This window comes from Coccinella septempunctata, chromosome 5 (genome assembly GCF_907165205.1).
Source record: "Coccinella septempunctata chromosome 5, icCocSept1.1, whole genome shotgun sequence".
Taxonomy (NCBI): Eukaryota; Metazoa; Arthropoda; class Insecta; order Coleoptera; family Coccinellidae; genus Coccinella; species Coccinella septempunctata.
The window spans coordinates 35,843,711-35,865,910 of NC_058193.1; the positions used below are offsets into that span (position 1 = coordinate 35,843,711).

A 22,200-nucleotide genomic window follows, 5' to 3' on the forward strand; every position below is an offset into this window, starting at 1 on the left:
AGATGTTTATATTGCTTGTCACTTATTAAATACAGGAAATAGTGGAAATCAACACTTAGAGGTTACTGATTTGAATTTCTAAACTTTTTTTCAATCTTCTGAAGAGAATACTGCTGGCAAATGTCTGTCATTGCCTTGTAGAAAATGAACCACACATATATATATCTGTTAACTGCTTCTAGTAGAAGTAATCAAGGTTTGTATGATTGTTATTTCTTTTCCTGTTTTTTTATTCCGGTATTTGTGTGAATGAACATCATACTACAAAAAAAAAACTCGTTTCATCCATTATCTACTCACTTCCTGTTGAATTGAATTGGTAATGGCGAAGAAATAAAAATAACCGTGAGGCATAAAACGATTATTTTGATGAGAAGGTAATAAATACAAAACGAAGTAGTTCCTTTAATTTTATTACATTAGAAAAATACTTCTTAATTATAAAAAAATAATATCTAATATATGAATTAAGGCACAGTAGGTTACCTTTTACCTAAACCTATTTCGGAAGTCTTATTGTGTGATAATAAATTTATGTGTCACTTCTTTAAAAAAAAATCTATACAAAAATATATCGAAATATAAATCAATCACATTCAGTAGGGATTCAAATATCCCTAAAATTTTAAAGGGAGTTTGTCACAGTCCTTATTTTCAAAATCTCCTAGTTACAAAGTTTTAGGATGGCAGTGAGGTTACTTCATAGAAGAAAATATCTACCATATTGTAGTAGTTGTACCCTCTGAACCCGAATCGCCTAAAAGAATATGACAATTAATGTTGTATACAGAAAAATATAACATATAGCTCACTTAAAAAATTAGCATCACATCAAATTCTAAATCATCCACAGAATTGTCTCTACCCTATACTAAACTTAAAAAATATATAATAAAAACACAAAAGAAAAATTAACTAAAATTTATTCATTTAAAATCTTATCATCGAATGAGATAGATACAGCATTTAGGTGGAGCAGTCTAAATAAATCTGTATAAAAACCTATACAACTGGGCAAAAGCGGAAAAGAACTAATATTTATAATTGAAAAAATATAACCTATTTCGAAATAATCACAAGATACATCATTCAAACCAGGAATCTTGGAAATTTGTCGAGATCCTAGTTAACATGGCATTTAAACAAACTTATCAATTAGGGCATTCACATTTCTTGGAATAAACGAAATTCAGGAATTGATTTGTCATTTGTTTGGAAACTAAATCTTATGTTTCAGTCTCTTTACCGTATTGCTCGATTTCGGGGTAAATGGGGCTCATCTCTAGGGTGCTGGGGGCCGATGGGAGGTTGCTATTGCTGCCAAAGTTCAATCTTCTGACCAACTCTTCCAAAATTTCCCCGAATACCATCAGGTTCATATTTTGACCCAAGAAGTGCAAAAGTAGAAAGTCGCCAACCTGAAACAAAAAATTGTTTCAATTATTTCATGGACACCTACGATTTAATGGCGGAAGCATACCTGTGTTTTTCTGATGATAGTGTCAACAGCGTTATGGGCTCCAAATCTGAACCTCCTTCTCAAAATGGTTTCTCTGGTGTTCGGAAGCAGGACCACGGCAGCAGAATAGCAGATGGCCAAACCGGATAGAATAGCCACGATGATGAACCAGAACCAGAGGAAGATGTAGATCTTCTCATTCAAAATGTTCAGGGCTAACACACAGAGTGCGTCGTGTTTTTGGATGGACCCTGAAGGACCAAATTTGTTGAAGGTACACTTGGTCACTCTGGGGAAGATGGAAACCATAGGATCCGTACGATTCTCTTGGTCCATATTCGAAAAACTAATGACGTCAGTTCCGTATGACAAGAAGGCTCCGCCCAAGAATTTGTCGGTCATAATAATGTTGACTATCTGTTGGGGAAACAAGGGGATTGTAGACTTCAAAGAAATGAATACTTTGATGATTTCACTTACCACATTGACGAAATTCAAAATTTCACAGAAGAAGTAGCCGAAGGCGTAGGTGTTGTGTAAATGCATAGTTTCGATGAGATATTGCACGAGTCTGTTTTGTCGGGCTTCCCTTTCTTCCCTGTTTCCTACGAAGGAACCACGGAGACCCTCGGTTATCTGTCTGACCTTTCCCTCTTCCCAGTTTTTCCAGATCCAATGTGGGACGTAGAACATCACACCCTGAAAGAACGAAAAGTTTTACTTGTTGTTCTTCTTTGTCAAACCACCTCGTTTACCTGGAAGAATAGAACAAATGGAACCCATTGGTAGTAGCTGTGATAGGTCTTCTCTTGGTTTTCATTACCCAATCCAGGATGGGCCACTTCTGTTCCAACTATTTTTCCTTGCTCATGGGGCAAGGTGAAGGTGTAGGTGATCCAGCAGAACGTATTTATCACATGGGGGTGGTTCACCCTGTCGTGGATACATTGAATTGGATAACCTAGAAGATGAGTGTTATAAATGTGTATTTATCGATTCGTGAATCGTTTCAAAACAAATCTCGATAGGTTATCAGAGTTTGAATATATGAATTGACCTTTCTGTTTGGTTTTCATGCCACAATTGCTCAGTTTGGAGATGGAACTGATTTCGAACGCGTGTTGTGAAGTTTATCGATTCATTCTGTTTATGAATGTTGAATATCATTTGTAATTTCTGGGAGAAATAATACCGCATACTGTATGAACCTTACCTATTAAATTATTGGCAGTCACGATTATACAACAGACAAATAGTATTGCTGAGGTTAACCTATAGTGAGCTCTAAAAACCATGTTGTCTATCATGGCCTTGTCCACCAGATACCTGATTTTGATCAGGCCGGCAACGGCCGACACCATTCCGAAGACTGTCATCTTGAATTATTTCTGGAAAAGAGAAATAAAAAAATGGTTATAGGAGTTTATCACTGTTGTTCATGGATTGCTCAAAAAATCTTCATCTCTGTTTGTTTTGAGCGTATACAAAAAACTATTGAACAGTTTTGCTCTCCTCTGTCAGTATAAGTATCGATATCTTGGTGTAGGAGCATCTGCTTGTATGGTTCAAATGCAGGAATTTAAAGCCACATCCTCTGTTGCGAGTATTTTCTTTGAAGACCTTGATGTTCCTCTTTGTATAGGCAATTAACATGTGTTTTCTGTATATTTATTCTGACGCTCATTACAAACATTTAATGGTAACAGTAACTACTCTGAAATAAACCTTTATGCAGCATATCTTCAGGTCAAGATAGCACAATAAAAGATAACATTCAAATGAATATAATGATTTCCGATACTCATGATATCTTGCTGAATATGAGCAATCTCCACGAACTCAATTATAGTATGATTCACTCGAGTGAAATCACCGAATCTTCAAATGGCATTCTATAATAATTAATGTGTCCATAACAAAGGGTGATTTTACGCATTTTCTCACGCCAATTGAAGCCAATTTTGAGTTAAATGTGAACGAGATACATAGATAAGTCATTTATGGACTAGTTCACATAGCAATTGTTGCCTTCAATCTGGTGTGTCACCTGACTCTTAATTCCTAGCTCAATTATGAAGATTTTCATGTCTCACTCCCCAAATATTTATGTTAGTGTTGGGTAAACTATTCCAAATCGTATATTAAACAAACGAGCATCAAATGATGCTCATATTTGAATATAATGAAGATAAATAGAGAAAGGTTGATACAACTGTTTGACAAGAACTATTTGTATTAAGGTAATTGTGTAAGAATGAAAAGAATGTTGGAGATATTTATGAATTTGCCTGTATCGAGGGAAATATACCATTTGAACTTTTAATTCCAATGGTACCAGATTAAAAAAGTGCTGCAGCGGAAAGTAATGGTCCGTTTTATTGGATATAATGTGTCAAATTGTCAGCGACCTCGCTAGAAGACAATTATTAATTATTACAAAATCCGTTACACGTGCATGTTGCATACGTCAAACGTTTCGTTCATTCTGTTATCATTATTCAAGGCTGTCCCACGAACGAATATCGAAAAGGATTATCTTATTCGAAGAGACTCGTCTATCCGTCAATTCTGGTTAACGCGAACAACAATAACCGTTAGATTTTACCGAGGATTTTACATCGATTCCACGGTTGCACCGCTGATGTATAGTTGCATCGTCAAAGACTCATGGTTGCCTCGAAGTGCAACTTTTTAAATTACGCAAGTTCACGTGGATCGTAGCTTCAAGTTGCAGGAAACCAGGTCACATTGAATAGAAGTACCGGTCATTTTATGCCCATTACAATTTTATCGGTTTGAGGTGTGTATAGATAGAGAATATACAATCAACGTTTTGGTACGATGTTGATTGTAAGGATTCGTGTTAAATAGGTGGATTTAGAATAGTGGTAATTTATCATGCGGCACGATCAATGAGGTACTCTTTTCTTGGATAGTGTTCATTTTTCAATGATTCCGGTTTTAGTTTACAGCTCATTCTTATGAGCTTCTACCTGTATTATCCATCCTGAATACCAGGTACATTTTATGGGACAGAAATGCCTGGTTACCAGTCTTGTAAAAATGTCCTTAAACGTTTATATCCCTTCTAACCTTCAACGTTCGTTTTCACGTGTTTTTTATGGGATGTTGGGACTGAAGGAATACCTATTATGGTCTTGATTGCCAAGATGTGATCATAATGGATGGGAATTCGTACATTAATCATTTTAAATTATGTAAACTTCAGAGCTCTATCTGCTGGAAGTAACGTAACTGACAACACGATAAAAATTTGTTTGAACATCTCGATTCGTTTGGTTCGAGATAAATAATTCTGCAACGGTGGATGTTAAGGCTGTTCCTGTCCATATCAACATCCGTTAAATAATGTACGTGAACGTTTTTCATCATTTGTATTTATTGTGATCTTCGCAACCGCAAATGATGATTTTACTGCTTGATCTCGGCTTCAATAATGGCTAGAAAATTTCCCGGAAAACTTTTTACGCTACACGATTGAAATAAGTATCCGCATAGATTATGTAATGAAGGATTATAAATATTAATTTGTGGAAGGTGGACGACTACGCCATTTTGTGTACAACGTCTTCGGTTTTGGCTTTGAGACTTTGTGATCAATCCAAGGAGTTTGAGTTAAAAATTTTTTTCGTTTTGAGCTTCGATTACAAAAGAAGAAAAACTGGTGAAGCTATGTTATAGTTTTTCAACTCGGTTGTGACTTAAATTGGAATGGAAAGTTGTAAATTTGCAAGGATTTATCATTTTCTCGAGAATAGCATCAATTTCTCCTTCAGCGAAGCGCAATGTACTCTGCCACATGTTGATATGTCATTGTTCTTCGAATCGTTCATAATAGTTCATAATAGGTGCTAAGTGAGGCGAATTATCTAATAATAGAACATAATTCGTGGTCAAATGAGCGGTCAAATATTTATTCTTGTCTAAGTTTGGAAACTCCGATCGAGAGACAATATACTCGCGATTCGAATTGAAGTCCTTTGTGTTTACCTTTTTTTGCTGTAGCAACGGTAATCCAAGTAAGCGTCCGATGTAAATCCAAACTTAAACGGTCTCCTACACCTAAGTTAAGGCCACTTAATCACATAAATTAACTTAATTCACTAAAAGTCTTGGAAGGCACTGTATTTTTCATAACATTTTGTTCGTACTGTTCCTATCCTACATCAGGCTGCCTCACAGCATAACTGACAAACTAGCTTTCTTCGTCCTCTTCTCAGTACACAAGAGAAGGGAGAGCTTTATCTCTGTTCTACCCGCAGGCCGCGGTTGGCCGTCCTTGTCTAGAAGCACTTTAACTCGGGCCCCGTTGAAAGAATGCATATCTCCCAGTCCGGTCTTTTTGGCCTTTATTGTTCGGTGAGACTTGACATATTTCGATAAAAGTGTTGGAGTTGTTGCTAGACTGGTGAACTGATAATCTCTGAGAATCCTCGATTTTGTACGAGGAAGTGGATTTTCACGAAGGAGAAGAACAATGGACATCTGCCGTTTTGGCCTTGCGGGGTTGCCATGGTTCGATGGAGTTGAAATGGAAATAACGAGTCGGAAAACCCACACCTGGGTGGTTATTTCACGAAGACCTCCTGGATTGGAATGAATCAGACGTTGATCATTGTGTTCTCTTAGATTGAACGTTTGCCTAATCACTAGAAGTCTTTTTTTCTTCCTAATCTTCACAACAGAGACAGTTCTCAATATCATAAAGTCTGCTTTCTTTGAAACATCAACTCTTTTCAATCCAGGGTCCAGATCATCATTTTTCTTGAAATTATCGAACACCCCCTGTAATATACACGTATTGCAGAATGATCAGAAACTCACCAAATTTGTCCTAATTGCCTAAATTCGTTGAAAAACCAGTAATCATTTGAATCGAAATTTTGAAGGCTTGTTCTGTGGAAAATTCATCTTCAGTTAGAAGGTTTTTCATAAATCTGATGTACTTGAATTCAGGAGTGTTTTCCCTTGTCAAGAAAAGTCTGGAGGGTCTCTGAAAAACTGTTAATACGCCCACCACCCTTGTAGATATCACACTGTCTCAATTAACAACAGCGCTTATCATAAATTTCTTATTCAAAAATTATGGTTCATCCCTTCACCTCATTTCATTAGGAAGTGGTTGGAATAGAGAAGGCTACACATATCTAGCTCGTATAGCATGTAGACGTCTTAACTGACCACGCCATTCTATAAATCATGGGCAGCAGACCCTGAGGGTATGGGAATCACCACTTTTTCCTTTCAGTAACTAGAATTCTCAGTCTGGGTCCGAGAAAACATGGGATTGTTGATGTGTCTTTAGGAAGGCTGTATAATTAGTGGAAAAGAGATAATGCACAATTAGAAATCTTTCAGGAGAACTGTGTATGTGTATATGTAAATATAAAGTTTTTGCAGGTCGTGCTCGATTTGTGAAAAATTCAAATAGTCATAAATAAAGATGGAGAAACTCTAGAAATAATTGTATACCAAAGTTACGAACAGATATTTTTCTGAAATTGCTCAAGTCTGGAATATGCAACTGAATTCTGCATTTCAAATGAAGTTGAAGTGAATGGGAAATTTGAATTAATCCATCGAACTCATTTGTGTACCATTGAGTAGAATATTATCGACTCTTGATATTATCTAAACCAGTATCAGTTACTGTATCAATAACCTAATGATATTATGAATGGTGAGTAGTATTGAATTACGATGAAACACTTCCAATAGCAAATTATTATAAGATATCAGAAGAATGGTTGGTTAGTAATCAGCTATAACCAAAAAGATTTTTGCTTCCTACTTTTGTCTATAGGGCATATTTTGTTTTTTCAATCAGATCAATTGAATGTCTCATGGCTTTATCGATAAAATACTTGTTTTCAATGATTATACAAATCTCCATTGACTAAAACAAGAATTGCATTCAATACAACAATTATATAACAAAAGAGTAAACTTAACAAAACAAACCAACAAGTAAGGCCACATTATTACAACTAAGTGCCCAATTTTTTAGCCAGGTTGAGCTACTCCGACCAAAAAACCAAAAGGATCAGAAATAAGAAAAAACTTTTGGTTCGTACTTTTAATTGGGTATTACAACATTATACAGTTCATATTTTTTCTGAAAGGGAAAGTCTATATGGCCATTTATTTTATGAACCGTTTTCCAATTTGAACCTGTTCCTTGCCAAAAAATTGGCATATAACAACACCATCTATAGCCTATGTCCTAATGAATCATTACTGCTCTCTCATTGTGTCAGTCACTCGGATCATGCTCTAAATCGACAGATCGCGTGTTCATTATTCGTAATATTGTACTGATGCTGTGAGAAATGCACCATGGGCTACCGTTGAAAGCTTGTTGAATGAAGGTAAAGAGTAGAGCACATGCCCCCTTTATCACATGGGCGTAACCACTAGCTAGGTTCAACTACCGCTATTTGCTTTCGAAGAAACTCCACTTTCATTCTTCAACAGAAGCTGGCAGGAATATTGGAGTAACAATCTTAGTCCTATCTCTGTCGGTTCACAGAAACCCCATTATTCCTCAGCTATAAGACTATTTTTTTGTTGACGAGCTACAAAACTATTAAGATGATAAACTGATGGTTCCATTCGTTAATTTCTTGACCCACCAAAGGGGCCCTAAGTTTCATAATCAGACTTGAAGTTCCTTCAATTTTAAAGTTTCCTTTAGTCCTACTAAAAATTGCACCAAAGGAAGATATAGGCCCGGTTGTTCAGTGCAGGATTAAGCTGATATTTAAGTTGATCCTAGATTAACGTGACAGAATTGAAAGAAAATGTCAAATTTAATCTAGGATTGAATTTAATTCTGCACTGAACATCCGTGCCTTGAGCTTAAAGGGAATTTGATTATGAAACTGTCTGTAAACTGTCTGTCATTAAGTTTCAGGGCCTTCTTAGATCAGAGACGTCCCTGAGTAGACAGTGTTACCACAATGACTTTACTAAACGAAAAATTCTGTAAGTTTATTGTTTCGCGTAATGGAACTATACTGAAGCCCTAATTTAGTGTCATATGTGCTACATTGTTGAGGAATTCCATCGTAAAGCTATAACTTTTGTCTATTCTCGTCCAGAAGCATTGGCGTAGCCGGGATTTTTTTTTGGAGGGGTGTTTGGAAGCTCAAAGTAGTTTTATGCTGGCTCCTACCAATCTACGCACATGTCCAGTGGTACTTTTGTTCGAAAACGGGAAATCCCGGACTGGATGTACAATTTCGGCATTTTTCGAAACGCTTAGCGTGAGTACTTCTACAACCGCTTCGTCTTGCGTGAAATTTCATCACCATCGTCGACCCGGTGTGGTCCTGTTCAATATTCAGCGATTCCCCCCGAAGAGTGAAGACAGACCGTTAGTTTCTGGCGAACCTCATAAAAATGACGGATAAGATACACAAGAACATCACGTCTCGTCCGGAGTTTGCATTCCAAAACCAAACAATGAAGAAGTCACTTTCGTAGGCGATACGAGACACCTCACCAACGGGTGACCGGTGACGAGGGACCGAGCTCGCAAGAGAGATGGAAGAGGTGGTGCAGGAGGCGACTTGTTCGTGTGAAAGGAATTTAACCCGGCTTACACAGCTCAAAACCCGACGAACGCAAATATGTATCGGATCTATAACCTATAACTTTTATTCGTAGGTAAATGATATCATTCGTGGTCGAATGACTTGTCATTATCCCATACTTAAATTACCTTTGGGGTGGTGCCGTAGATTACTTCGCTTGATAAAAGTTTATTCGTCCATAAAAAACAAGATGACTCCTTTAAATGGCTTGATCTTATGGGTATTGTAGTATAAGAGCACGACTTTTCGATGTTTCTCCCTCGAATTTGTGTCTCAAAGATTTAACTTTCGAAATACACCTGAATAAGTCGTTAGGGGATTTTAGTGTACAAGAATTTTGAGAATTCTCTAACCCAAGAGGAAGAGAAATTTCATTGTTCATCGTGCCAAGGATGCCAATGTTCATAAATATCCATAAACAGCGCCTCCAGGTAGTTGGGACCAAATATCGATATTTTCGAAGAGTCAGGATCAGGATCTGACTGACTCAAAGTTGTGTTGGATTTTCTGACTTCACGTCAAAAAGGTCTCCTGACATAGGGATTACCTTATTGGGTAATGCGGATTGACGTTACGTAGGGGCACAAAAACCATCTATGACATTTACGATCGGGTCGATATTGTAAATGAAAGTCAGTTTTCTATCAAACCCTACTTTCACTTTACCATTAAGAGTCACTGAACACCTTTTGTAAACAGAAAATCTATAGTTTATACGAATTATTAAAATAGGAAGTAAAACAACACTTCGTTATGTGATATTTTATAGCCTTTACGACCAAAATGGCGATCCTGTCAAAGTCAGCTGATCCGAAATGCCCTATTAAAAAAATCTATGATCACACATCTATAAAAAATATCTTTTGATTTGGGGGGAAAATTCAACTTTTGGCCATCATATTTCAGAATCACGTTGTTAAAATATGCAGCTCATTCGAAGAATGACTACCGACAAAACTAGAAATTTGGCAGGTACCAATGACTAACCACTGAAGAGAATGGGTCGTATTCAAGGAATGTGGGAATCGCAATTTGGTTGTTGTTCTTAGAAACAAGCTGTGAATGGACCGCTATCCCTTTTATTGATTTCATGGTGTAGTTAACTGTTCCAATTATTATCTGTTCATTCTGTCCATGACCAGAAACGTGGGATGTGGATGTGATGCCTAGCGTTGGAATGATAATTGTTGTCTTCGTTTGGACAATTAACCTCATAAAATTTCATCAAGTGGTATAGATTATGAATATCATTGAGGGATCCATAACTCAACATGATATCTTGTGGAAGATTATCTTTGTGTTTGAGGTAGAAAAGGAATTTTAGAGGGAGCTACAGTGCAAATGCATATAATGCTTATGACAAAAATGAATTCACTTCTTCATTTTGTTATTTTGACTCCATTCTATATATAATCGAGTCTATTGGAGCTGCAATGAAGCAATAAATGGCTTCAATTTCTTTTTAATTTTTATTCAACAGAATATCAGTTGGCTACATGGGGCAAGTTTAGATGAAACAGGATCAGAGTTTTTCTTCTGAAACAAAAAAAAAAGAATTCAAGCAATTAAAAATGTACGTTAGAACGATTAATGCAAACCGACAAAACTGGTCCAATGGCTCAAGTCTAATCGATCATATCGGCATTCTAATTTTATAGCTTCTCATATATGAAACATATTATTCATAGATTCTTCGAACAACCTTCGAGGAGATGAGTCACTCAATCAAGAACGAGACTTAAGAACACTTTTACTAGCCCCTGCCTGTTGTACCTGGAATCTGCGCCATCCTGTTCCCAAACCGCATGACTAGTTGATGAAAACCACTTGTTGACATTTTGATAGGATAATACGCGAAAAAGTCTACTTGAACAAAGACCGAACGGTTGTGCCGAAATGGATAAAAAAAGTAGTTATTTTTAATTGATCAAGTAAACATCCGTTTTCCTTTCTGAATAGGTTATGACAGAGACCAAGCGTGTACTACTGCAGCCCTGAGGTCCGCGCGACCAGTAGCGAACTGAGAATGGGCAGCCCTCTCAAGGGTATCATTAGATATTTCATTAAACCGCCTTGATTCGAACACAGCACAGGTAGAGACTGTCACCACCCTTCCGAATTACGCCGGTGACTAACCGCGTTCTCGTATACCTGCCCCTTGTCAACCGCGAGCCGGGGACGAAGGGGGACAGGTCTGGAAGGCGAGGCGGACATGGCCCAACCTGTTCTCGTTTCGAGAACACGGAGTGCGATAATGACAATTATTCTAGCAGGGCCATATGAGAAGACCTCAGTACACTCCACCCTATTTTGTCACCGGTCTTCAAGAGACAAGATATGGATCAGCACTTAGCAGGGACCTCAACAGGGAATCCATGAACCTTGTAAGGAAAACGCAGTTGCTCTATTCATCTAACGAAATTCACGATAATATGCTGCCAGTATGAATGAGGAGACACTGGAGCATAGGGACTCCTTGAAACTTGTTGGAGTCTGTAATCAGCAGGACCTTATCTGGCCCAACAGCTTGGTGGGCTTGACAATTTATTGCTGCTTGAAAGAATTGGGATTTTTGATCAAAGCTCGCATATAATCTTCATCCAACAACTTCGAGATAAGTCCTGGATTAAGATATTGTCTTTAGCTTGTTGTGCTGCAGCACCAACTTTGCTCGCACTGCTTGACTTCGTTCAGTATCACTCTGTGTGGTCCATCTTTCATTGATTTTTAGATACTACCATGGGAAATATTCTTTGGAGGTGGCTATCATCGAGCCATGGTTGAGGAATCTGTTAGAAGAACACTTCGAACAGCAAACAGCTTCAAACGGCTCTATGCGTGTACCGTTTCAGCGAAAGGAGACTACCAAACAAGGCCTGGAAAAGGAAACCAAGAAGAAGAAGGACCAAGGGGACAGTGAATGAAAGATGCCTTAGAAGAAGACGTGGACCAAAACATGTACTTGAAAAGACGACCAAATGAACACTAAAAACGCAATTTTATCCACTGTGTCTTCACGAATGATTGTAACTATGCAAAGTACATCAATATTCGCCAAACTTCGATCATTCCGTGGCTAAAATTGGCTCGAAATGAAATGACCCATCAAAGTCAGTACGGCGTTGTTAAAAACATCGCAGAGATTAATTCGGCAATTTGTTCCTAAGTCTAACACCTCAGTCGTTTCCACGCCGCTATTATTTGCTTTATTAATGAGACAAAGGAACCTGTCGGCCGGTTCCCACGATTCGCCGTTTCTTCTTCTTCTCCTTCTTCTACCCATCCTCGTCGAGTCATGGTACGATTACACCGCAATAACTTCCATGGGCACGTTCAAATTTAAATACGAGATTGTCCGTAATTGTTTCGAGATTTTTTTGTGAATGTGTGTGCACCTACACGAGACGGTCCTCTCGCTCGCGCATCCCCCTTCAAACCATCCGATTTTCCCGTATGTGTGTTCGGAATTTTCATTTGGCCTCTACCTGCGCTCGAGGTAACCGGTCTTCGTAGTTTCTTACTTTTCGGGCACAGCGTTGCCAACTGAGGCGGAGGCTTTGGCCTTTGTGTCGATGAAGGTTGGGAAACTCCTGATTTGACGGGTTTTGGTTGATGATTTGAGGTGTACCTGGTGTAGTAGGGAAGTAACTCAAAGATCTAAACAAGGTTCGTGGGATTCTCCTAATTTTTCTGCCAATCAACCCCCAAATAGTGCCTACCTCAATGGGTTCATGGTGAGGTCGACCCGAACCCTCCTGTTTACCCCTAACCCAGGAGGTAAATTCTCAGGAACATGTGGAAAGGCTTGAACATCTTTGTCACAAATTCCAGATGGTTTAATAAAGGGTTTTAACTCGACTATTCTGTTGGAATTGCTGAAATTGTCACTGAATTAGCTGTAGGTACTAGTATTTTTTCCTAGCTTCCCTATATGTATGGCTTTTGGGCCTGCCAGTTGTGGACACTTGGATGCTGTTTCTTTTTCTGATCCACAGAGCCTGCATGTCTCATCTGCTGATATTTGTACCGACAGTGCCCCTCAGGCTGAGGTCCTGCTAGCTCCGGGAGCTTTTGTTGTAGGTCGGTTGAGAGAACCGTGCATCTTATTTCCTGTGCAAGTCCAGGAAGTTTTCCTCTATGAGTTGTTTTATTGATGGAAAGCTACCCTATATTGGTCTTTCCCAATCCCAGAGAAGAGTCCAGGAAGTAGATGTTAACCTTCGGAGAGCTTTTCGCAAGTTCATCGGCCTTTCAATTTCCTTCAGTACCAACCAGAGGGGAGTCACTTCATACATTGCCTCTAGCGAATATCTTCGTGATATTACAGCATTCCCTGTTGGAAGAAACGCCCTCAGCATGGTCAGCAAATACGAATTATTGTAGACTGCTTGTATTTTTGACTATGAGGGCATGTCCATTCAAATGGACACTACTTTTTCCTGTCTTTCTAGGATCAATACGGAAATAATCTTCATTTGAAGTTATCCAGGGACTAATCATATGTTTAATATCTTTATATGAGCGCTGTTCTATACTCACCCTGCACATTGACTTGTATCTAATCAACATAATCTTCCATCAGCACTCAGCCCCTACACTGTTCGAGAAAAATGTTATAGAATCCTTTGGTGCTTGCTCTTTTGCAAAGTACCCCTTGTTTTTGATCTTTAGATCAAGCTTGATGTCAATAGAAAAATTATGGTCCTCACACGTTGCCCTGTGGAAGGCCATAGCTTCGAGTTCATATGATCCTGTTCACGAGGAACTTTTCGAAGGTTATGAGGGTAACCTTCGGTTCTCTAGCGCGTTAAGAGTCTCCTCGGCCTCGCTGGCAACGTCGCCCGTCTGGACGTGGACCCCCAGCTCCTCCGCATCGTCTCCACGAGGCCGGTTTCTCTTGTAGCCGGTCCTGAAAAGGAATTCTTCGGCTACCATGTCACGCAGTGACTGTGGGGCCGGTAGCCGTGCGGTTTTAATTACATCTTTTAGAACTCAATTTGGAAATAGCCCCAGAGTATAATAACCTCATTTGCGACTGTTCATTTGTCAGTATTTGGGCCTTTTTTTCCGAGCCTCTCGAAGGTGGCAGGGCGTAGTTTTATCCTCTCGCGTACGGGGATTCGCTGGCGGTTTGTTTCTGTTTGAAAATAGGTGACTAGGAGGCTATTTATTGCAACACTGTTGGTGGCTTCTAGGCTGTGGAATTATGTCGAAATTTACGGTATGAATCGTTGGTAACGAGAACTAGATGAAAAAGTCTCCTGAATTTTTAATTTTCGTTTTGAGTCACGTGGAATTCAAAATATGAATGAAAAATGACAAGAAAAATCTTTCCTTTCTTCGTAAAGGCATTTTCTTGGAAACTACACTCAATGAAATTTGGTTCAAAATCTACGAAAAAATTCTCTCTTATCAACCCCTTCGGAGGGTAGAAAACTCATATTCACGAACATGCTGATGCTTGACTCTTGAAATTCGTATGATTAGAGGATAAAAGTGAAATTTTCAACTATTGCGACTTATTCATCAGGTAAATCGCCTCTTCAGTCTATTAATCGCCTTTTTTGAAAGAGGGCTTCTCACGAAACATTTCGACGTTGAAATCTATTCAAAATCACCCGCGCTTAGGTACGTTCTTATATCAGTTTCGTCAGTCCTATAATGCACTCTCATTGGTTGACAGAAATCCTTCTACTGTCATAAACGGTGTGACATATGACCATAGAATAAAATGATTATTCTTCTTAAGGGTTTTCTGCACAAACTTTCCTTTTCTTCCATATACTACCGAGAAATCTTTAGATCTTAGTAAATTAATCGTTGTTTCTGTTGAATGGCCATGATCATCAGTATACCGGGTGAAATTTTGATCGGAAAATGTGATAGTAGGCATTCTTGCATTCTGGATCAGAAATTATTTCTCTCTCCTTGTCATTATTTCAGAAATAGGCACCTTATTCAGCTTTAGATCCCCGTTGTGATCGGGTTCTCAATTTGAGTACCCATTCATCGTAGGAACGAAGTAGGTGGACTTTCTGAACGTATTCCCAACTGAGGGACAACCAGATTATGTTATCAATCAAAATAACAACAACTCAAAACCACAATAACACCCAACTATTGCGGGTATCCGATCTGATACGCCGTTTTTCGTAGATAAGACGCTGTCTGACAATCGTCAACAAGGCAGCACCGAAATCCATCCGTTCCCTAGCGTGTCCCCATCGCACGTTATCGTGTAATTTCATTCGCGTCTCCCTCGTGCACATAGAATCGAACCGATCGCTGGCGCGGCTGGTGCTGTGACCTCGAAGACCGCGAGCACACATGCATAACTGTGCGTTCGACAGACGTCATCGTCGTACAATCGTGCAGCTTCGTGTTCAATACGGGTCACATGCCGTGACGCTTGCCACGCAATCCGAGATGCGATATCCGCTTCCACGGCTCGCCTGCCAGACAGTGCTGCACGGTTCAAAGGGGGGACCGCTTCGTAGTATCCGTGCAAAATGGAGAGGTTCGGCGATGACATGTCACTCAACAAGCTGTTCGTCAAGGAGGTGGAAAAGAGGAGATGTCTGTACGATTACACCTTCCAAGATTACTCGAACAAGGACCTGCAAGACAGGAGCTGGCAGGAGATTGCTGACGTCGTCGGTAGCACGGGTAAGTTTCAATTGTTTATTAGCCGCGTTGTCGAACGTCAACATCCAGGTTTTGGTGTTGTTGCTTTAACCACACTTGTGGAAATGTCTGTCAAGATGGGATCTGCACCGAGATCTTGCTCTGTGTTATCCAAGCTTCTGTCCATCCAGTTCCAGAGTTCTGATAAACGTCATCAACTGAGATAGTTTCAAAGAGTGTCTTCTCAACTCCTTACTGTTTAATTGCCCAAACTTTTTCTGCAATGGATCCCAGTAGCAAGGCATTCGGTTGGTAGATGCCTCATTCCCACAGAATCTGCATTTATCATGCTTCTTGGTAAAGCAAACGGTCAAGATGAGACTAATGCTAGAAAGATTTCTGCTCTTTCTGTATAGAAGTTATTAAGGAATGTTCCAAACCTAGGATACTACTATAATGCCCTAAACAGTTGAGTAAAAATGCAAAATCCCCTCCAAGAACCAGAGACCCTATAATACTCCATTGTGTCACCTTTCTTGGTGCTCGAATGCTCTCCAGACAGTTCCAGAGTTCTGGCAAACCGCAGCAACTGAGATGGTCGATGAGTAGTTTTTCTCAACTCCTCGTTGTTTCAGGCCCAAACATTCTCTGCATCTGATCCCAGCAGCTAACAGTAGATGCCTCATTCTCACATAATTAACATTTGTCATTTTCTGCTGGATCTAATCTCAAGCTCCTGAAGCAAAAAAAACTGCCAAGATATACCAAAGACATCCCATGGTTCTTAACTTGGCACTGCTATACATTCTTTGTCTTTCAAGAATTTGATCTACACCGAGATCTTGCTCGGTGTTATCCCAGCTTCTGTCCATCCAGTTCCAGATTTCTGATAAACGTCAGGAACTGAGATAGTTTCAAGGAGTGTTTTTCCCAACTCCTTACTGTTCAATTGCCCAAACATTCTCTGCATTGGATCCCAGTAGCTAGGCATTCGGTTGGTAGATGCCTCATTCCCACAGAATCTGCATTTATCATGCTTCCTGGTAAAGAAAACTGTAAAGATGAGTAGCATATTATTATCTGAATATCTTATCTTCTTAGCACTAATGCTAGAAAGATTTCTGCTCTCTCTATATGGAAGTTCCTAAGGAACGTTCCAAACTTAGGATACTACGATGATGCCCTAACCAGTTGGGTAAAAATGCAAAATCCCCTCCAAGAACCAGAGACCTTATAATACTTTATTGTGTCACCTTTCTTGGTGTTTTGTCGCATGCTTTCCAGTCAGTTCCAGATTTCTGGTAAACCTCAGAAACTTAGATGGTCGATGAGTAGTTTTTCTCAACTCCCCAGGCCCAAACATCCTCTGCATTTGATCCAAGCAGCTAACAATAGATGCCTCAATCTCACAGAATTTAACTTTGGCATTTTCTGCTGGATTTAATCTCATTAGGCGCTCTTAAAGCGAGAAAAACTGCTAAGATATTCCAAAGGCATCGCTTGGTTCTTACCTTGGCACTCCTATACATTTTTTTTGAGCTCAATTCTCCAAGGCCTACCAAAGGGTATTGCCATTTGTGGAAGAGAAGTCAAGGATGAAGCTTCTGAGGCTTTGTAGATTCTGCCAGGCCAGCATTGCTGTTCCTGCTTGAACACTTCTGCTTGGAGTCGAAGACCTTTCGAGTGTTGTAGTTTATTTTCTACCAGATCTTCGACAGTTGGCTGCGGATCATTATCTTCCTATCTTATCTAATTTTTCGATAACTCTAATTGTGTTTACTGCTTCAGGCTATGTTACATATTGTGGAATTCCTGAATTTTCGTTCGATTTTCAGTGCACGAATGTAAGTCGAGATGGAAGAACCTGAGAGCTGGACTGACGCGATACCTAAGCAGGCCGTTAACGTTGTCCGGTGCCAGATACGTAAAGAAATATTACCTTTTCGATGATCTGCAGTTCATATTGCCCTTCATCCGAGCTCGCCACCGCACGGCTATGAACGATGGGGCTGATCTGGACCAATCGGACGGCAATCCGCACGTTGCTGAGAACGACGAAGAGGTTTCCCAAGACGTGGACATGGACATCAAACCGCACATACTGTTGGACGATCTCGAGAGTAACTCCGACGATTATACGCACTTTTTCGAGCAGAATCTCAGACAGAAGAAACGTAAACCAGTCCATAATAATCACCATATGGAAGAAGTGCCGAGAGTGAAAGTACCAAGGAAGACTGTACAGAACGATGATGTGTTGGACTTGTTGAAGAACTGTGTTTCGGAGAGTCCGAGAGAATCCAATCCAGATTTGGATTTTTTCAGAAGTATCTTACCCGATATAGCCGATTTCACTCCTGTGCAAAAGAGATTGTTCAAGAGGAAAGTTTTACAGGTTATCGATGAAATAGCTTGTACGTAGTTTAAGTGTTATGTTGTTGATGTTTATGGATGCATGTGTGATGGATTAAATTATATACTTTTTTATCGAGATGCTATTCATTCCATCCACCTTCCCAACATTCCTATAGATTCTGAACTAGAGTCTTATACAAGGCTTAAAAAATTAGCAAATTGAGCAAGAGGGTACTGTCAAACCATTGAAGAGTGTTTTGATTAAATACTCAGTTATTCAACTAGTATAAGAAACAAAAAAGGTTTGTTTTCCTGACAATAATTAACAGAAATATTCTGCATTTTATATTTCAAAATCCGACCAACGAAATATGGTATCATGAAGGCGGTCATAGTCTGCGCATTGTCTATGAAGCAAGGTTTCAGTTCAAGCACCTTGTGAATACATTCTGACGTCGACTGTTTTCTCTCAATTTGACCGATTTTTAATTGCAGTATCACGTAACACAGTGACCTATGTCCGGCATGGTACACCTTGAGGGGTCATTGAATTGTATGTGACATTATCATCAACTTTATTGTTTCGAAATAGGTATCGTTATCTTCCGTGTGATAAGGAAAGAATGTCGGTTAGATTTGTTCAGATTTATTGCCGAGATGAATTTTTTGACGAGAACGTCACTCAATATTGAGACCAAGACGAATCACTTGTGAAATGAGAGAACTTCATATTATGTTACAAAAAATGAAAGCGAATGAAATGATCGATGATATAATAGTTATTCCAGACATGGTTGAAGGAAATTCTGCTCTTCAGTTAGAAATGAGCTCTGGAGCAGAGTGTAGTTCTGACACACGCCACCCTAGACTTGCGCAAGTATTTCACTAGGCTTGTGGTGGGCATCATCAGCACATCAGATCACCATGGGGAGTTAATAAGGTTGTGTACATTTTGTAGTCAACATTTTTCTGTGGAATGTGGAATTTCACCGAAAACTGCTACGGTTCTCGGTAGACAGTGCCCTTTCAAGGCATCCGTTTAATAATCTGGACAAATTGGCTGTTGCCATTCAAGGAGTAACTTCCAGCGTGGACCTCTGATGCTAATGACCAGCTAGAGCTGCTGTCCGTTATTCCACCTTCAGCAATATTTCATTACGAAAATTAAGAGTGTGTCTCTAAAGGAAATATAAGTCGCTTCATTATCGGCAGCCGTAGATTTAACCAGTGCCCCGGGCTAGTTGTACGTAACAGACCGAATTTCTGCGCGCCACTGTGGGCCGAGACGCTGGATTCAAACGCTGGTCTTGGCCAGTTTTGCAGGCGGATATCACTTTTAGTAAGAGAAGAGGTACCCGCTTAGGTACCTACCAACCGGCTGGCTACTTGGCTTACAGTGAGCGATTCGCATAGTCAACGGCCAATAACCTCCTTAGCAAGGTTAAAAGCGGACGACTTGCTGGTGCATGTCAACTGCATATATTATCATCAGCGAGAGGAGAACATCGAGGTGGATCTCTGCTTCTTTCCACGGGGGTCGGCTGAAAACATTCGAGCCGGATATGATGGGAATACGCAGTAAACAGAGTCAGAAGAAATCGTAATCTTTGAGCAATTGTTATTATATCAAAGTCCTTAGCTTTTTACTTCTGATATTAGTGCAAGTTATACTTGCGTTTGACATGAATGGTCAAGGTCTATGTCTTTGCACCCTTTTGACCTCCCATTACCTTTGTTCTCTTCCACATAAAATTCACGTTCTCTCTCTTAACTTGGCTTCATCACAGTATGCCTGCTTGATGAGCCTCATCGAAAACTTCTACTATTTCTTCACGAGAAAACAGCCAAACCCTCAGTAGGAATAAAAGAACAACCTTCTAAAAACCCTTCCAGGAAGTTGTTGCAATGCTCTTCAATGTCTCTTGATAGAAGTTTGTGTCTCTGCCTGAGGAAATCTGAAAAATCCTTCGTTGAGAAAACATCTCTCATAGATATAAAATGGTTATTCTTAAAAAAGTAGAAGAAATCAAAGTACATTCCAAAACTTCTGATATTATACAACTAAATTACAAATTGAGGATGGAAACAAGGAAAAACTTGTGGTTATTTCTGAATGTCAACAAGAACACTCCAGATCCCATGGGATACCACATCTGTGTACCTGGAAAGGGTGAAATGGACCACGAAGCTATCATAAATACCTATGGAAGGTTCATGCTGTGTCCTAAGAACTGAGACCTAAAGAAGGAACCAAATAGGCAGATGGTGATCACGTGAATCCCAGGTAAACCACATAACTCACCATTTGACTATGCCAAGTTCTGGAAACGGGGTAATTCAGGGTCAAGTAGTCCGAATTACTCAGAAACCCTCCTAGGGTTTTCTTATCAAAGAGAAGAACATGTTCCAGTTAGTCTTTTTTCTTCACCTAAGAGTCTGTTACTTTCTGGAAACACGCCGTATCATCAGAAATTTCTTGTTCACCTAGCACCGTCACTAGGAGAGAACTCTGGCCCTGAACTTTAAATTGGCTGTGTCCAGCTGCTAAATAAGTGTAGACGACACTCTTGGCATGTGCCACACTATCGGAATTCAGGGGTTTTTGCTTTATTAGGCACTTGCGGTCCAGAAAGATTGCGCGAAAAGAAGAATACGATGAAAGATTACACACGCTGTTCTCCTCTCCCATCTTGCTCTTTTCTCTTAATAAATTGTACCTGCGTGAGTCATACGCCCCTGTCTAAATTTATCACTATGGAATGGTGGATATGTTGGACAGTTTCAGAGGAAAAATGTATTTTAATTTATGTGTATAAACCAACTATTCGCTTTTTGGCATTATGCATTGAGTTGAAGAAACTGAATTTCTATAAAACAATGAGAGTGTATTACTGACTAGAGCGTGGACTTTTTTCAATGAGTCCTCACCACTTCAATGAAAAATTATTCCTCACTCTTTATAATTCATTAAATTCGTTCATCTTTTTCTAAATAACAATTTTTCAATGCAGAAAACTGGGATTGGACTTGGTACCTCGACAAGGAGCTGAGATGGTCAATTCTGACTGCATGTCAGTGGTGGAGCTTTATCATGTCCACGTTTCCAGTGCAGAAAATACTACGGTAAGAAATCACAGCAACTATTGTCCCATATTCTAAACATCTCATGCTTAGGTTTACCTTTCGACCCACCATAGTTCGTGGTTATAAATAGGTCTGTTCATTTTCAGGCTAGAGGAACGCTGAAGAAAAAAGAAACCAAAAAAGTACTGACCCACCATCTGTATTTCTGTATGCGTGACTTTGGGCATCACATCGGTGAAGATACTGAGATATATTTTTCCCTGTACGACGCTGCCAAGTGCAAATATATCACAGAAAGGTTTCTGGTCAAGATATCCAAAGAGGGTTTTTCCAATTATGTGGAGAAGCTTCATAGTAACTGCACCTTTTTCACGGTAAATCATTAGTGTTGAAATAAAACTTTATATCGATCAATATATCCTATTCTTTCATTCCAGGACTTAGGTAACTCTGATTTAAATAGTGATATTTTTATAATTGCTCACATAATAAGGATCGGTAAAATGATCTACTCTGATACCTCCAAAAAGACTGAAAAATACGCGCCCCTGCAACAGCAAGTATACAAAAGACCGTACGGCGTAGGGGTGCAACCTTTGGGCAAATTTTTGGCCAGTAAGGATAAGGATTCCGATGAAAAAGAGTTTAATATGAAGGTACCCTTCATTAATCACCAAAAAGTTTACGTCATTCCCAAACTTGTGCTTCTTGTAGGTTTTCCAAGGGGAAGAGAAAGATTTCCACCAATTGCACGAGTTCATAATCAAGCAGATCGGGAAATTCAACGCTCTCACTTGTCCTCCTAATTACGGAATAATGATATCGCTCAAGATACTCCACGGCGAACTCAGACAAATCAAGGAAGACAACCAGTTGCTGTTTAAGAACGTCAGCCTGACGAAAAAACTGGGATTTCCTGATGTTATCATGCCTGGAGATGTCAGGAACGATTTGTACATTTCTTTGGAACGCGGAGATTTCGAGAGAGGTGGGAAGTCCACTGGCAAGAATATAGAAGTTACAATAGTGGTTCTGGATAGTGAAAAGAACAGAATTCAGGTA

The 22,200-nt window shown here is 39.5% G+C and overlaps 3 protein-coding genes across 5 annotated transcripts in view; 2 read left to right on the forward strand and 1 right to left on the reverse strand.

The window, feature by feature from the left end:
- The window catches only part of LOC123314309 (dedicator of cytokinesis protein 3), a 34,845-nt gene that overhangs the window by 4,875 nt on the left and 7,770 nt on the right, over positions 1–22,200 (forward strand). For both annotated transcript variants that reach the window (XM_044899493.1, XM_044899494.1), the window contains exons 4-7: positions 21,066–21,177; positions 21,285–21,512; positions 21,576–21,794; positions 21,853–22,197. In XM_044899493.1, coding sequence (XP_044755428.1) covers positions 21,066–21,177; positions 21,285–21,512; positions 21,576–21,794; positions 21,853–22,197 — 904 coding nt within the window. The remainder of the gene's footprint in view (positions 1–21,065; positions 21,178–21,284; positions 21,513–21,575; positions 21,795–21,852; positions 22,198–22,200) is intronic.
- LOC123314310 (innexin inx3) lies at positions 398–5,661 on the reverse strand. 2 transcript variants are annotated; one of them, XM_044899496.1, is made up of 6 exons: positions 2,673–2,849; positions 2,215–2,420; positions 1,940–2,158; positions 1,481–1,876; positions 1,247–1,418; positions 398–757 (listed from the first exon to the last, which is right to left on the reverse strand). In XM_044899496.1, exons 1-6 carry the CDS (start codon positions 2,833–2,835, stop codon positions 717–719), a joined length of 1,197 nt encoding a protein of 398 aa, XP_044755431.1. In that variant the 5' UTR covers positions 2,836–2,849; the 3' UTR covers positions 398–716. The 2 variants fall into 2 exon arrangements, with proteins under 2 accessions (XP_044755431.1, XP_044755432.1); XM_044899497.1 differs by lacking the exon at positions 398–757 and adding an exon at positions 5,471–5,661 and having other exon boundaries at positions 907–1,418; positions 2,673–2,847.
- LOC123314311 lies at positions 15,107–18,190 on the forward strand. Its single transcript, XM_044899498.1, has 2 exons — positions 15,107–15,741; positions 17,535–18,190. Exons 1-2 carry the CDS (start codon positions 15,585–15,587, stop codon positions 18,119–18,121), a joined length of 744 nt encoding a protein of 247 aa, XP_044755433.1. The 5' UTR covers positions 15,107–15,584; the 3' UTR covers positions 18,122–18,190.

Bases quoted from the DNA above. Each gene is read 5' to 3' on its own strand.
- LOC123314310 (XM_044899496.1), bottom strand. From the start codon at position 2,835: ATGACAGTCTTCGGAATGGTGTCGGCCGTTGCCGGCCTGATCAAAATC. The intron at 2,159-2,214 runs GTAAACGAGGTG...TCGTTCTTTCAG, and splicing joins CATTTGTTCTATTCTTCCAG to GGTGTGATGTTCTACGTCCC. The intron at 1,419-1,480 runs GTATGCTTCCGC...TTTTTGTTTCAG, and splicing joins CTATCATCAGAAAAACACAG to GTTGGCGACTTTCTACTTTT.
- LOC123314311 (XM_044899498.1), top strand. From the start codon at position 15,585: ATGGAGAGGTTCGGCGATGACATGTCACTCAACAAGCTGTTCGTCAAG. The intron at 15,742-17,534 runs GTAAGTTTCAAT...TTCGATTTTCAG, and splicing joins TGACGTCGTCGGTAGCACGG to TGCACGAATGTAAGTCGAGA.